General features: G+C 41.5%; 1 protein-coding gene across 6 annotated transcripts in view; it reads left to right on the forward strand.

Annotated features, from left to right (window-relative positions):
- SLC45A4 (solute carrier family 45 member 4) overlaps nt 1-16,724 on the forward strand; it is a 151,958-nt gene that overhangs the window by 118,637 nt on the left and 16,597 nt on the right. For all 6 annotated transcript variants that reach the window (XM_067467255.1, XM_067467258.1, XM_067467254.1 and 3 more), the window contains one exon: nt 13,758-13,946. In XM_067467255.1, the coding sequence (XP_067323356.1) occupies nt 13,758-13,946 (189 nt within the window). The remainder of the gene's footprint in view (nt 1-13,757; nt 13,947-16,724) is intronic.

The following is a 16,724-nucleotide window of genomic DNA, read 5'->3' on the forward strand; positions in this document are numbered from 1 at the left end:
GTTGTAGTTCACCAACATCCAGAGAGCACTTTGGACCCGAACAGTGATGGATCTGGACCAAACTTGGCATGAATATTCCATATGCCCAAATATGAACACAGATGGAGTTTGGGGGAAATAGACCCTGACATTTGGGAGTTGTAGTTACTGGGATTTATAGTTCACCTACAATCAAAGAGCATTTTGAACCCCACCAAGGACAGAATTGGGCAAACTTCCCACACAGAACCCCCATGACCAACAGAAAATACTTAAGGCCATTGAGTCCAACTCCCTTCACCAGGCCAAGAAAACGTAATCAAAGCTCTCCTTACAAAGAACCATCCAGCCATAGATAGATAGATAGATAGATAGATAGATAGATAGATAGATAGATAGATAGATAGATATAGACAGATAGACAGATATGATTCACACACACACAGATATAGTATCATAGATTTGTAAGGGACCCCTAAAGCAGGACAATTCTATGTTGCATGTTCCAGAGTAGGCAAACGAGACAATCTCCACATCAACACTGACAAAAAGCAACAAGAAATACTGTTTACCCACAAATTACATATATTAGAAACCATTACTTTATTTTCCAGATCACCAGACTGGGCCACAGCAACGTGTGGTAGGGGACAGCTAGTTTTATATTAAGAATGTCATTTTACTATGTCTTTGTGTATAAAGGGACTTGAGCACCCATGGTTTTTGGTTCTTGAACCAAATCCCAATGGATGCCAAGGACCAGCTGTTCCACTGAAGCCAAGAAGGAATAGAAAGAAATTACCAGAGCTTGGGTGTAAACTGTTTGTTACTCATGTAGCCCACTCAAAGATATCTCAGAGTATCACAAACACTGCATATCCCAGCAATAGCAGGAAAGTGAGATGGACAGTGTCCTTGAGCACTCAGAAAGATGAGGATGGCCCATCTCAGGCAGCTGATTAACTGTCCTCCTTATCACTTTCCCATCTTCTTAAATACACACCAGTTTGTGTCACTGAACTCACATGAGCCTGCTGCAAGGATTTTTATTATCCTTATGCATGTCAGATTCTGCGGACTCGGAAAAGTAATTGTGCTGCGACCTTCTTGCAAACTAGACAGACATCCCTTACAGGCTTATTTCATGATGTTTACTTCTGTTGACTCCAAGGGAAGCCTGCTGCTCACTTTCTTCTCTAAGATGTTGCCTTTTTTTGTAGCCATGAGGCCTGCATACTTGCTATTCATAAGGAGAGCTGGCATTCTTAGGCTGCCGAATCTATTGTACATTAGCCCATTTGGTTGGTGGGCTTTTGAAGGAGGAATTAGCATGGCTTCTTCACATGCACTAACCCAGCAAAACATCCCCTTCAGTTTCTCCCTCACACACATGCTTCTCATTGATGATCCCTTGTTAGCAGAACTAATAAAACTGTCCGATTTAAATTAATACGGCAGTATAGCTCTGTCTCAGCTCTTGCCAATCATTGTGTAGGAGGAGTAGAATGAAAGGGAAGATTTCAAGTGCTGAGCGAAAGGCGGGCAGAATAATTGGCAGAAAAAAAGGACTCAATTGCAGACTCCTTTTTCTATTAACCCTTTTCAACTGCAGCTGGGCCTGACTTGCTTCTTGATCAGAATCTTCTCTGTTCCCCCCTGGGTTGCATTTGTAATTCGAAAAGCACTTTTGATGTGGTCAGAGGCAAAGCAGCTTAACTAGAGAAGTATGCTGCTGCTCCAGTATATATATTTCTTAGAAAATATGAATGTCAAGAGCTTCTCACCAGCCATCTCAGCACTTTCAATTCTTGCTTATTCAAGCTGTCAACTTCAGAGGGAGGCACTGTGTTTCCACTCATTCTGGGTCTCCAGAACAAAATGTGTCATGCTTACTCATATAGCAGCTTTGTCAAAATTAAATCTTTTGAGAATGACGAAAAGCAGCTAGTGTCCTGCCCATGTTTTTCATAAATACCTCTTTTCCATTTTTAAAAGCCTGTGTTTTCTCTATTTGCTTGCAATTTAAGATACAAGAAAATATCTCCATTCTTCTTTTGCTTTTATCTGTTAACTAGCCGTCCCCTGCCATGCGTTGCTGTGGCCCATTCTGTGTATATATCTTATGTGTGTATATATTTGTGTGTATGTGTATATATGTGTGTTTGTGTGTATATGTGTGTGTGTGTGTGTGTGTGTGTGTGTGTGTGGTTTTGTGCATGGGTTGTAATATATATATATAGTCTTTTAAAGTCCCTTCTGCTGTGTTTTTCAGTGTTTTTATGAGTGATGGCCACTTGTTAGCCTGATAAGTGTATTGTGTCCAAATTTGGTGTCAATTCGTCCAGTGGTTTTTGGGTTATGTTAATCCCACAAATGAACATTACATTTTTATTTATATAGATAGTTGCTTATAGCCATCCAGTACCATAAATTGAGTTATAAAATTATGTATAGAGACTAGCAATTGGTATTCTGTTTATCAATGGTTTTGGATCATTCCACAGAATCATCATCATCATCATCATCATCATCATCAATTTATTCTTATACCCCACCACCTTCTCCCTGAAGGGACTTGCAGCAGCTTACATATAGGACAGAAAGTCCAACAGACAAAAAAGCAAAGCAACCCCCATTAACAAAAACACCACTAAAATAGAAGCATCGTAAAAGACAACAATCCAGATAAAACACAATTTTACGTAAGAGAATAAAACAGCAGCATTGAAGCTCCATCAGACAATGTTCAACAAAAACCAATGGCCAGAATTACTAAAATGGGCGTAGCAAGGCTATAAAAGGATTGGACATGGCATAGTGCAAAACAGTGTACCATAGGATGAGGAATTGTATGAGGTGCAGAGAACAGAGTACTATCTGGAGACTTAGGGACTGGGCATTTATATTGGGGACTAGTTGTTCTCAAGTACTTGCTGAAACATTCAAGTTTTCACATCCCTACAAAAGGAGGACAATGTGGGGGCATGCCTAATCTCCCTGGGGAGAGTGTTCCAAAGTCAAGGGGCCACCACTGAGAAGGCCCTCTCCCTCATCCCCACCAACCGTGCCTGTGACAGTGGTGGAAGCGAAAGGAGGACCTCCCCAGCAGATCTTAGGGCCAATTATTATTAAGGAATCATTCTTATTCCTTAATAAATCTTCACATTATTTGGTTGTTAAACATATGTTGGGGGACCCCAAAGATCCAGCTCTTTCTTCGAAATAACCCACTCATGAATTGAAGTGGAAACATAGCAAAGCAGCAAGGTCATATAAATGCAAGTATTCGTCCTGTGCCAGGCTATAATGTACATGTTTTAAAACAAAAATGCCTTCTTACTTGTTTCCCCTTGTCCAAGGAACTGTGCACTTACCAGTAGTGCTGTAATTGCCCTACAGTTACTACTGTTGTAGTAACTCTATTGTTTCTTTATCAGCCTGTTTCGCCAGGTTTTTTTTTTTGAAAGACAGTAAACAGATGATGTTTGTGCATTTGCATTACTGTTTGTGCCTCTGTAATGGAACACAATTGTGACTGAACAGCTCTGGAAATGGAAGTGTGAAGGATGGAGAGGTGATAACTTAGACTTCGCCCTTTCTTTTTACACATGTCTGTTGGAACGCCTGAAAGAACTGTTGGCCTGCTGGACATGATATCTGTAAGATGGTTGATGTTAGACAATCCCAAGGAATCCTGCTGGACACCACTTCCATAGATGGCTAGTGTTAGAAGACGCTAAGAAGTTCTGAAAGAAGCAGGTGTCTACTGTACAAATGGCTGGTGTTACACGTCCCCCATTCCATTGTAAAACAAGTGGGATCCCTTTTTGTGAGGCTGATCCAAGCCCTCAACCCCTACAATAAAAATCACATTAATCTACCCTGCAATCTAACGGGTTTGCCTTGTATTCTGAGCAGGCAGGCAGTGGCAATTTCCATTGCCAGGCCACTTTGGGACAGTTGTAGCTCCGCTGGATGGACACCCAGGGCGTGGATGTACGTCTGTTGCAAGGTCAGCTGCCAGAAATAAAAGATACGCCCTCAGCAAACTCGGCAATTAAATTGTGCAATTGAAACACTCCCATGCCAGCGCTGCCTTGCTTTCCACATAAAGGGTGCAGTCTAAGATAAGTAGATTTTTGCTCCGATGGCTATCTCAACGCATTAAAAAGAAATTGCCTTTCGCCTCCACTAGTGTCCTGCTAGCCCTGTATCTGTGCCAATGCAGCAGGGGAAGACACACAGGGTCTGGGTGGTGATGATTATGTTAAGGCTTGATAAGCAACAAAGATGGAAACAGTGCTGCTTGTGGGCTAGTTGTGCTGCCTGTAGGCTAGTCTATTGGAGTCAGTGGGCATTATGGCAGTTGTGACTAAATCAACTTGGAGAGAAAGCTAATGATGTAACTCAGACCCTGAGTATCCCTGGTTTTTAAAACCCCACATTCATCTGGCGCTCCTTTTTCTCTCAGACCTTTAATGCCACTTGATGGCTTTTATCATAAGTGGTTCCGTTGCCTGCTACTTTAATTGACTGCTGTCTCTCCAGATTCCTCATTGCTGGCTCACTGTACCTCGGCCGCTGCCTTTGTCATGTCTTGTTTTTAACTGCTGCATTTCTGTGCTATACAGTATTTGTGAGGCGATCCGTTTACTTAGAAAACAGAAGTAAATGTTCAATGTATTGTCGAAGGCTTTCATGTCCGGAATCACTGGGTTGTTATAGGTTTTTTCGGGCTGTATGGCCATGTTCTAGAGGTATTCTCTCCTGACGTTTCACCTGCATCTATGGCAAGCATCCTCAGAGGTAGTGAGGTAAATATTTGTAGCAGACTTCCCTACCTTCAACTAGATTTATTTATTTATTTATTTATTTATGATATTTATATCCCACTTTTCTCGACCCGAAGGAGACTCAAGGTGGTTTACAGCAGAGGCAAAATTCAATGCCTTAAACAATTCGACAATTAAGTAACATTTAGTTAAAAATCTAAACAAGGATAAAAACAATTAAGACATAAACAATACCAGTTACAGCTATAAAATCACGTTATCCACAATCAAGTTTGGGCCATTCCAATAATTCTTGCCAAACTGGAAGCCACTCTGAGTCTTCTCCGGGGTAAAAAATGCAGTAAAAACATGAAAAACCTTCTTAGCTCTGATGCAGAATCAGAGCTGCAGCAGTAGGAGTCTGCTGTCCAGCAAAAAAAAAAACTTATGGAAGAATAAAAGGAAAAGGTTTCTCCTAGTTGCAGCTTTCTTATGGGAAATGGCAGCAAATTTGCATTTCAGGAAGTGATGGAGTACCATACTTTTTACAAGCTTTTCCTCTATTGTGCTTAGATTTTGCATTGTTGCGTTTAGATTTCAATTGCCAAGTGTGATTTGTTTAGCTTAGAGCTGGTTTTTCTAATCGTAGCAGTGCTGCTGAATGTGAACATCTTGTGTCTGCTTTCTCTCTCTCTTAGATATACATTCACACACACAATCATGCAGATTCTCTTTGTAACAAATGACAAAAATTATTCAGGGTTATTAGAGGCATGGAGAACAAAACCTAGAAGGCAAGGTTGAGGGAGTTAGGCATGTTCAACCTGGTGGAGGAGAAGATCAAGAGATGGCATTCTAAAGTGCTGTCACAAAGTGAAGGTGCACATTTGTTTTCTTCTACTCTGGAAGCAAGAACCAAATCTGTTTAAGTTTCAGTTGAGCATTAGAAGGAACTTCTTGATGGCAAGAGGTTCAGCATGGAATTAGCTAGAGAGCTGATGGGGTCTCTCTCTGGACATCTTCAAAATGAGGCTGAAAGCTACCTGGCTGGAGTCCCTTCATTGGGTATGGATATAGGACCACTTCAACTCTGTAATTCACCTCTGTATGGATATCATTAGAAGAAGGAGATCTATGACATCATTTCCAGGTGATGGTGGGAACATCAGAGTAACTCTGATGCTTTCCCCTGCTTCTCACCAGTGTTTGGAGGAGGCAGGAAGACTGGTTTTGGTTAATAGTGAGCAACAGTCTGAAATTTTAGTCTGCAGTGCTTTTGAGAGCAAGCATGAAGTAGTGGTTTGAGTGTTGGACATGAAATACCAGTATTCAAATCCTCATTCAACTGGGTGACTTTGGGAAGTTGCACTGCATCAGGCGCAGAGAGGAGGGCAATAGCAAACCCCTCTGAAGAAATTTTGCCAAGAAACCCTCATGGTCAGTTTACCATAGAGTTTACTTACTTACTTAATTACTTACTTACTTATGGTATCCCTCGTTGGCCGAGTAGGATAGTCTTCCAGGATCAGTATTCTGGTGGGTCCATAGGTGACTGTGGAGCCCTATTCTTGATCTGCATCTTCTCCCACAGTGAGGGCATTGGTTTCCAGGTAACATTAATCAAAAGGAACTTCAAAAACCACCACAGTACTTCTGATTGTGATGCTTTGATTCTCAGAGGAAGCTTGATTTGTCAGTTTCTGGCCAAAGCCTGTGACTCTCAGAGTCTTCACTCTTCTTTCTGCAGAATGCCACCTCATCTCTTCTCCCCTTTTTTCTTCTATCAGTCTAAGAGACTTGAATTTGTGTCTCTGTATGGCAGTGGGTTTGACTGTATGGTTCTTGTGGTTTCTTCCAACTGTATGCTTCATGCAAATGCGATTCCTCTTGTTTGAGAACTCCCAAGAATCAGTGGGTAAAAATGCTCTGGCAGGTTAGTTCAATGAAGAAAGCTCTTCTTTGCAGAAAAATGTAAATTTCAATATTATATGAGAATTTCTATGACCTTCTCACCATAAGAGATGCTTGTAATTGGGGGATCAGGATCCCCTCCCTTTCCCAAATCTCTACAGGGGTTGTCACCAAAGGAGCGCTAGAGGTGCGGCATGACAAGGGAATTCTCCCTTGGAGCGTATGACCTCGCTTGTGCTAACAATTTCCTGTGAACCACCAGCTCCTCCAGTCCCACTATTGTTGCCTGGTCGTTGGGTTTTGTTTTTTTGATGTGTACTTCTTTTCTTGTCTGGGGGGAAAACAAACAAAACTTATTTACTGAAGGCTCGTGTCCTGTTTGTTTGTAGCTTGCTGGGAAATGCCATTTTGCCTGAGTCTCAGCAGGAGAAATTGCTGCAAACAAATGAAATTGTTTTCTATTGATTTTTGTAGGACGTCAAAAGCTTTGTGCCAAAGCAGTTTTTTAAAAAAATTACAATCAACTTTCCTTATCAAGGGTGCTTTTGGGTGACCTTTTTCCCAGATTGTTTTTCAGAACTTCCTAAATAATACCCACACACGCATTCAAGAGGTCAGTGGGTACAAGGGGGGGAAGTATTGCTCATAGGTTCATGATAGCAAACCCTGACACATTATTCTGTTCTTTTTGATTATCTGATTAGAATATGAATGGCAAAGGAAAGAATGGTGGGTTACTTTTTTTTTTTATCTTTTTTTGGAGTGGGAAAGTCTTTGTTCCTTTTTTACCCATTGTGCTGGTACCAAAATATACTACTATGAAATGTTACTGTCCAGGTTTCCATTTCCATTCATTCCCTTCTTCCTCTCCTTTTCCCAAACCCAACGGTCAAATAGCATTCCTTGTTTCACTGAGCTTTAAGCATCCCCACTGGACTGTTTTGTGGTCCTTCTTTAAACATAAAAAAACTTTAGGCCAAATGTCTTAGGGAACTGGATATGTTTAGCTTGGAGAAGAAAAAGACATGTTAACCATCTTCAAATATCTCATGGGAAGTAAAGTAGAAGATTGAGCGAGCTTATTCTGCTCCAGAGACTAGACCATGAACCTAGTGGATTCAGTTTAAGAGAGGATAAATTATTTAAACTTAAAAAAGGGGAGATTTCAATTAAACATTAGAGGGAACTTGTTGATGGTAAGAATGGTTCTTCAGTGGAACCAGTTGCCTGGAGAGGAGGTGGCGTTTGGATGTCTTCAAAAAGAGGGTGGACAGATAATCTTCTGAAGATCCTGCATTGAGTAGGATTTTGGATTTGATGATCTTTGGAGTCTTATCCAACTGTGATGCCTTAAAAGGATGTTCCCGTAGAACAACCAGGTCTTTCCCTCCTGCCTACTAATGTTTTGCTAATCAGTTGCAAGGAATTGAAGTTTGGGTTTCCCAGGATTTCACTGAGTCTTATCCAGTGAGTCAGATCTTCTCATGATATGTCCAAAGTACAAAAATCTCAGTTTAATCATTTTGATTTCTAGGGAAAATTCCAGCTTGTCCTGCCTTTACCATAAATGTAAAGATGCCAGTGGAAACTATTCTATTTGCCAACAAGATATGTAGCAAGCAAAAAGGATCTTCTCAATTTTTTAAAGCATTCCAGTAGGGGTATATGAGGGATGGTCTCTCTCTCTGGATTTGTAAGGGCTACGACACTTCAGTTGCTACAGTTCTCAGTCTCTGAACAAGTGTTCCTTCCTATCAAAAGAACATTGCAAGAAGGATTTAATTTTGTGCTTGGTCAGCTCCTATCTGATTAAGAGCAGTTCTGCAAGCTTAATGGCCTGTAGTCCTTAAATGAGAGCCTCAAATTCCAGACAGAGATCTCCTTTATTTCATTCTACCTGGATCAAAATCCCTGGCTGTGTTTTGTTCCATGTCAGATGAGATGATAATATCAGCAACAAGTTGCAGTTTAGCAACTTCTGGCACCATATTTATTGATCCCTGACTGAGGGCTGAGTTGGGCTCAAGAGGACCTTAAAGGGCCAAACCTCAAAACTGATTCTTTGTCCCACCGACATGTGTACTTCTGGGTTGTACTGGGAAGAGTGGGATTTACAAAAAGGAACTCAGTGTTTTTGCCAACTCCCTCTTTTTTCCATTTTTTGGTTTGGACTTCATAATTTGCTCTCTGCAGAAAGACATTCTAACATATTTGGACTGCAGCTTCTAGAATCCTCCATCCAATATTGGTTAGGCAGAGAATTTATGGAAGCTGTATTCAAAAAAAAAAAAGTAATTTCCCTAGGGTCTGGCTTTCCCACGCCCAATGTTGTTTCTCATCAGTTGGACTTCCAGAACCTGCTGCAAACTCTTTATTGTGTTGATCATTTCCTTCCCATGTAGATAAGGACACACACAAAAAGCCTATGGGACATTTGCTCAGACAGGGTTATTCAGGTTGGCTCCTCTCAGGGAGAGTGCCATTGATCCTTTCTCTCTTGGAAGAAACAATATTTTGTATTTTTGTCTCAGTAGAAAACAAGGCTGTTCCATCTTTTTACATAACATCCCTTCAATTTTTTTTAAGTTGACATGAGCCATGGAAGCTCATTGGATGGCTTCACATGCATGTCACATATTTTCAGTCTCAGTGGAAGACAAGCACCACTTTGAACAAATATTGCCAATGCAACTCCATGATAAGGTCAGCATAAACTGGGAATCATTTTGAAGATATACCCCAACAAATCATGTTGACTCTCAGACTTCTCCAAGCTAAACAAACCCAGCTCACAAAGTCGTTCCTCATGAGGCTTGGTTTCCAGAACTTGGTCATCGTGGTCATCCTTCTTGGGACATGTCATAGAATCATAGAATCAAAGAGTTGGAAGAGACCTCATGGGCCATCCAGTCCAACCCCCTGCCAAGAAGCAGGAATATTGCATTCAAATCACCCCTGACAGATGGCCATCCAGCCTCTGTTTAAAAGCTTCCAAAGAAGGACCACCCACTGAGAACTCTGGACCAGGTTCTGCCTTTGATCCTTCCTGGGTCAGCTTAAAGAGTAATTCTGCTCTCTGACACATAAGAGATTATTCCTTGGCTGATAAAAGTTTATACAGATGAAACACAAATTAAAATTAATAAACTTTAATTAAAATTTAAGAGAAAGGGATTGAGGAAAGGTGATGTTCCAACTTGTTGATATCCTTGAACAGTATTGGCTAGAAATGATCACAGTGTTCCAGGTGAAGGTTAACCCAAGCGGAACAGAGTGTCACTACTGGGTTGTTGTAAGTTGTTCAGGTTGTATGGCCATGTTCTAGATGCATTCTCTCCTGACGTTTCGCCTGCATCTGTGGCAAGCATCCTCAGAGGTTGTGAGGTTTGTTGGAAACTGGAAAGCTGGGTTTATATATCTGGTTTATATAGATATCTAGTTTATATAGATATATAAACCCAACTTTCCATGCATCTAGAACATGGCCATACAACCCGAAAAACCTACAACAACCCAGTGATTCCGGCCATAAAAGCCTTCGACAATACAGAGTGGCACTACGTTTGCCCTTAGCATTGTACAGTACTCTTGTTTATGTAGTAGTTGTTGTTGTGTGTCTTGAAGTAATATATGACTCATGGCAACTCTGAGGCAAAGCTTTTTTACAGTGTTTTCTTGGTAAGATTTGTTCAGAGTGCAACCCACCTTTGCATCTAAGAGAGCGACCACTGAAGGTCACCGAGTGGGTCTCCATAGCTAAGCAGGGACTTGAACCCTGGTTTCCAAAGTTGTAGTTCAGTGGATAAAGCTGTACATCAGTTTACAGAAGAACTGGAAGTGACCGATACCTGCGGCAGGGGCTGTTTGCCATGTCCATTCTTTTCTTTCTAATTCTGGCATTCTGGCATTGGTCACCCTCTGAGAACTCTGGACCAGCTTCTGCCTTTGATCCTTCCTGGGTCAGCTTGAAGAGTAATTCTGCTCTCTGACACGTAAGAGATTATTCCTTGGCTGATAAAAGATGAAACACAGATTAAAATTAATAAACTTTAATTAAAATTTAAAGGAAAGGGATTGAGGAAAGGTGATGATTAAATTAAGAGCCCTTACATAGACCATTTCGAGCCATTCTACATCTACAGTCCTAATGTAAGTGCAAGTTGACACTTTTCAAAATCCACCCAAAGTTAGATATTCTCTCCTTGTATCTGCGATGGGCATGTTCCTAGAGTTTGTGTGGATTTGTAAACTAACAAGATAATAGTAAACTCTATTGAAATGAAAGAGTTCTGGATGATCAAACATACCATAGAATTGCCCTAAAGGACCTAGAAAATACCTAAAAAGTACATGCTTTGTCATATATGCATAAATGAAATTACAATTGGTCTTTCACATTTGAGGGTTTCACTTTTGGGATTTGATTATTTGCTTGTTTTAGGAGGTCTTTTAGTGAAAGTTGTCCACAGAATTTCACTGGAGGCCATAAGATTCATAGAGTTGTTCTCTCCGGGAAAAACTTGTGGGAATTGTAATTCGTTGGGTTTTTTAACTACTGTCCTAGGGCTCCTGTGCCCTTGATCCCAGTCAGTGCGGAGGTCTGACTGTACAGATACTGGTCCCTGTTTATATAATTTGGTTGTTCTGCTGGGTGCCCTTAGAGCTGCATATAAATGTGTTAGTAAAACCGCTACAAGAGATCTTGGAAAAGCCAGCTAATTTTCTCAGAGAGTATATCTAGAAGAGGATTAGGTTTGTCTGTACTTTAAATACTAGCCCTCCTGGACCGCTGCCGAAATGATCTCAGACAAGGATTGCGTAATCTCAATGCCAAATGCAAAGGAGAAGCTGCAATTGCATATGGATCAATCCAGTCACAATTTCCTGAAAGATACCTTCGTAAAGTAGATGTTTTTGCCTCCATGGGTATATTGAAGATTTATGTTTGTGGCTTGATTGATCCTTGGGGCCTTGCAGATTATGATTCAAAGTGGTGAATTAGGAGTGGAGGGCTGGACAGGGCTGTCCCCCTCTGTTTTCATGTTTGTTTCAGGACAATTACTCTGCCAGTGGCACCATCTTCAGGCTATAAGTTGCTATTGCACACAATAAATGTTTTTCTAGCCATTATATCTCATCATCCCAACAATAAAAAATGTGTTTATCTCACTCACCTTGATTCAGAAAAGAAAAGTGGTGCTATGCAACCAGCTACATATCCTTGGCAGCACACATACTTCTGGGAATTGGTTTGATCAATACCCTTTGGCTGCAGAGCTCCATATTTTAATGTCAACGGTCCTATAGCATAGCCTGCCCCTTTACTGGAGCATTGAGAAATCCCTGGAGAAGGTTCCTTGGGAACTGTACAAGAATCCAACCTTGTATGTGTTGTTATGCTACAGATAATCAGACAGATCATATAGGTATCTGGCTATAGTTTGTCCCATTCGTCTGGTAACAGATCTGCTACTCCACTCTGTGAGGGCAAGATTAATGTTGGTCCAGTTCCGCCAGATCCTCATAGTCTAGGAGCTCAGTATAGAGAAGAACGAATAGAATCAAATCATATCATAGAATCAGATGGACCACACGAGCCATCCAGTCCAACCCCTGCCATGCAGGAAAAGCACAATCAAAGCACCTCTGAAAGATGGCCATCCAACCTTTGTTTAAAAGCCTCTAAGGAAGGAGACTTCACTACACTCCAAGGCAGTGCACTGCTTGCTTCTTTTTGTGTGTTACATATTTAGAAATGCATGAAATCAGTCTGTTCATGGAATATTAGAGGTGGAAGGGGTATAAAGACCAGATCTTAGAATCATAGAATAATACAGATGGAAGAGGTCCCAAGGGTCATCCCGTCCAATCCACACCTGTCATGCAGGAATACACAATCCAAGCTATACATGCCCAGCTCCTTGTAGGGAGTCGTGGTTTTTACATCTTCGACGATTCTAGTCACTCTTTCTAGCTTGTCCATCTCCTGGAATTGTGGTGCCCAGTTGGACACAATATTCCCAGTGATATCTAGTCCAGCCCTTTGTCATGCACCTAAATCAACCCTGAATGAGTCCTATCTATTTAAGGACTTCAAAAAAAAGTTGAAACCACCATTCTTTGAGGCAAGTTAATTCCACTGCTAAATCATTCTTACATTATACGGTTGTGACCATAGAAGAAAAGGCCATAGACTCAGTATGGATCACAAAAGTGCTTGTTGTGACACTTAACGCCCTGTATGTGTCGGGTCCAGTTTATCTAATGAACTGTATTATCTCAATTAATGGGCTGATGGAATGTATATCCCTCCTTTCTCCTGGGATGGGCTCCAAGGTATTAGAGGTCTTCTGGGGAGGCTTTTCTCTCCATCCCACCTTCCTCACAGGTGTATCTGGTGGGATCATGGAAGAAGGCTTTTTCGATGGCTGCCCCAACTCTGGAACTCCTTTATGAGAAGCTTTAGACTTCTATTCTCCTTGCCATCATTGTATTTTGCCAGGCCTTTGAAAACTGATTGCTCAGTGAAAGGTTCTTTGTATAAAGCACTGTGGTCTTTGTTTGTTACTGTCCTTTCAACGGTAATGCTTTACTCGTACGCCGTCTTGAGTCCCAAACTAGGGGAAAGACAAGAAGAAAAGGTAGAGGTTGAAGAAGCAGGCTGCTTGGGTGTCTGCTTCCTTTTCCTGCCGCTGCACAACCTTGAAAAAATACAATTACTAGTAAGCACCACAGATCGTTCCAGCTTTTTTGTTAAACCGAAGTTGATCCACGTTGTCCTAACAACCTAATTTGTTTCCACGTTTTGTGTGATGAAAAACAGCAGATTTCTCTTGTGGCAGAGATGTTTTCAAGTGCCCACAGGCAGCACCTGCCAAATATTCCTCCGTTTAAGGGGTTGTTTTTCTGTGGGCCTCTTTTGCATATTGCCTATTGTCCCCAAAGCACCAGGATTTCTATATCCGTTCCTGATCGAGTTCTATGTTTTAATACCCCTTTAGTAACTTTGGGCAAACCATATCTTAGAGTTGGGGATATTTGCTTGCCTCAACACTGTTGCTTTCTCCTAACTTTATGCTATCGTCTCTCTTTTAGGTCTTCCCGAACAGTACTACAGCCTCACATGGTTCCTTAGTCCAATTCTGGGCCTCATCTTCACTCCTTTAATAGGTTCAGCAAGCGACCGCTGCACACTTAGCTGGGGCCGCCGGCGGCCTTTTATTCTTGCCCTTTGCATCGGAGTCCTCTTTGGAGTCGCCCTTTTCTTAAATGGCTCTGTTATAGGTATGTCTGGATTACTTGTCTAGAATTGCAGATTTGGAAGCAAGCCCTTATTTGAAAATACAGGTTGCATATCCTTTATCTCAAATGCTTGGAGCCAGAAGTATTTTGGTTTTTTTTTTTTTTTCAGGCTTTGGAATACCTGAATTTGTATATACACACGTCTTTGAGTAAAAATTTGAGTCAGATTGCCATCATGCTATGTGTATGAGCTGTGGGTAAATTTATATTGACATATACATTGATTTCATGTTTAGACCCGTGTCCCATCTCCAAGGTTTCTCATTAAGTATATGCAACTATTCCTAAACAGAATTAAAAATGTAAAATACAGAACACCTCTGGTCCCAAGCATTTCGGATAAGGCAGTGGTTCCCAACATTTGGTCCTCCAGGTGTTTTGGACTTCAACTCCCACAATTGATAGCTGGCAAGATGGGTGGGATTTCTGGAAGTCCAGAACACCTGGAGGACCAAAGGTTGGGAACCACTGGGATAAGGACGTTAAGATCGTCTGGGGAGGCCCTGCTCTCGATCCCGCCTGCGTCACAAATACGTTTGGCGGGGACGAGAGACAGGGCCTTCTCAGTGGTGGCCCCTCGGCTATGGAACACCCTTCCTAGTGACATTAGATCGGCCCCTTCTTTGTTAGTATTTTGTAGGAAAGTTAAGACCTGATTGTTCAAGCAGGTGTTCAAAAAGGCAGTGTAACGAATATAGGAACATGGAACAACTGGATGATGACATTGGATCTTGATTTTAAGTAAGAGATGCTAATGAGTTATGTTTTATTGACTTTGTAATTGTTCGAATATTTATGCCATTGTTTTAATTATTTTATGATCATTAAATTTTTGCTACTGAAAACTGCTTTGAGTCATCGAGGACTGAGAAAAGCGGTATATAAATAGAGTAAATAAATCAATAAGGGATACTAAGTCTGTATTTAACAGGGTAAACTGCAGTGGAAGAGCAATGTGGGTTGCCTTTTGTTGGTGGAAAGTATGACAGGATATTATATATATTTACATGTTTGTGAGTGTGTGTGTGTGTTAAGAAATTCTTCGTATTGTCAAAGGCTTTCATAGCTGGAATCACTGGGTTGTTGTAGGTTTTTTCGGGCTATATAGCCATGGTCTAGAGGCGTTCTCTCCTGACGTTTTGCCTGCATCTATGGCAAGCATCCTCAGAGGTAGTGAGGTCTCTACCTCTGAGGATGCTTGCCATAGATGCAGGCGAAATGTCAGGAGAGAACGCCTCTAGACCATGGCCATATAGCCCGAAAAACTACAACAACCCAATTTAGTTCTTCACTCAGAACTGTACAGTGTCCCTGAACTAGATTAGACTGAGAGATAGTGACATAATGTTTTGCACCATAATTTGCAAGAGAGACATCTTTCTTAAACGTATATGTTAAATAGATGGCCCTTTCAGTCCCTCCTTAGGTAGCCCTGAAGCCACCAATAGCTGAAGCCACCAACACACACACCTGTATTGCTTTTTTTCTGATTCGGAGCCACTGCCACATTCCTCGCAGCCTTGGTGGGCCTCATTTGCCAGCAGAATATCAGCAGGCGCCTAAACGAATGCAGCCGGCCCTTGGCATGGGAAAACTGTAGGAACCTGTTCACAGGGAAATGTTTCCTGTTGTGCTCTGATTTCCCTTTAATGCATATCTGGCAAACATATCCTGTTTCCAGCATTATTTGAAAGGGGACCAAAAGAAAGAACGAAAGAAAGCCTTTTCACTTTTTCTTGTTCCGTTCTTAGAGGGTGACCTAACGAACGAGGAGGGGAAAGATAATGGCACGATCTAAAAGAAAATTGTTTATCAAGTGACTAAAAGGGGAAAGAATAACGTTTTCCTTATCCCCATCAAAGCTGTTGGAACAATATTGTAAGGAAACCATTGAAGCTGGGAATTCACCATCTTTGGGAACTCAACCTGAGAGGAGTTCCATAGCAACGTCTCGCTTGGAGAAGGACGCCTTTCTGTGCCGTTGCCAGGCTGGGGAATGCAGCAGCTCTGATGGGGAGGAGTTTCCAGGAGAAAATATTAAGTGTCCGAAGGTCATAAAGACGTGAGGGGAGATGCTCCAGAAGGGGCAGAAAGTGGGCATTATGCCCCAAATAAGATTTCTGCTCTTTGTCTCCATAAAACGTTCCTTCAATACCCTAATTTCTAGCATTATAGGAAAATGAAAAATCAATTCAGCATTTAGGAATACATTCTGCAAGAAAGGGGCAGACAAAACAAAGAAATGCAAATGTAAGAAATACTAGGACTGGATCTACACCATAGAATTTAATGTAGTTTGACATCATTTTAACTGCCATGGCTCAATACTATGGAATCAGAACTGAGCCATGGCAGAGAATGCTTCTGTGATTCCAGCCGTGAAGCCTTCAACAACATGTTTAATTATATAGAATCATAGAATCAAAAAGTTGGAAGAGACCTCATGGGCCATCCAGTCCAACCCCCTGCCAAGAAGCAGGAATATTGCATTCAAAGCACCCCCGACAGATGGCCATCCAGCCTCTGTTTCAAAGCCTCCAAAGAAGGAGCCTCCACCACACTCCGGGGCAGAGAGTTCCACTGCTGAACAGCTCTCACAGTCAGGAAGTTCTTCCTCATGTTCAGATGGAATCTCCTCTCTTGTAGTTTGAAGGCATTGTTCCGCATTTCCAAGGAAGCAGAAAACAAGCTTGCTCTCTCCTCCCTGTGGCTTCCTCTCACATATTTATACATGGCTATCATATCTCCTCTCAGCCTTCT

Source organism: Anolis sagrei, chromosome 4 (genome assembly GCF_037176765.1).
Source record: "Anolis sagrei isolate rAnoSag1 chromosome 4, rAnoSag1.mat, whole genome shotgun sequence".
Lineage (NCBI taxonomy): Eukaryota > Metazoa > Chordata > Lepidosauria > Squamata > Dactyloidae > Anolis > Anolis sagrei.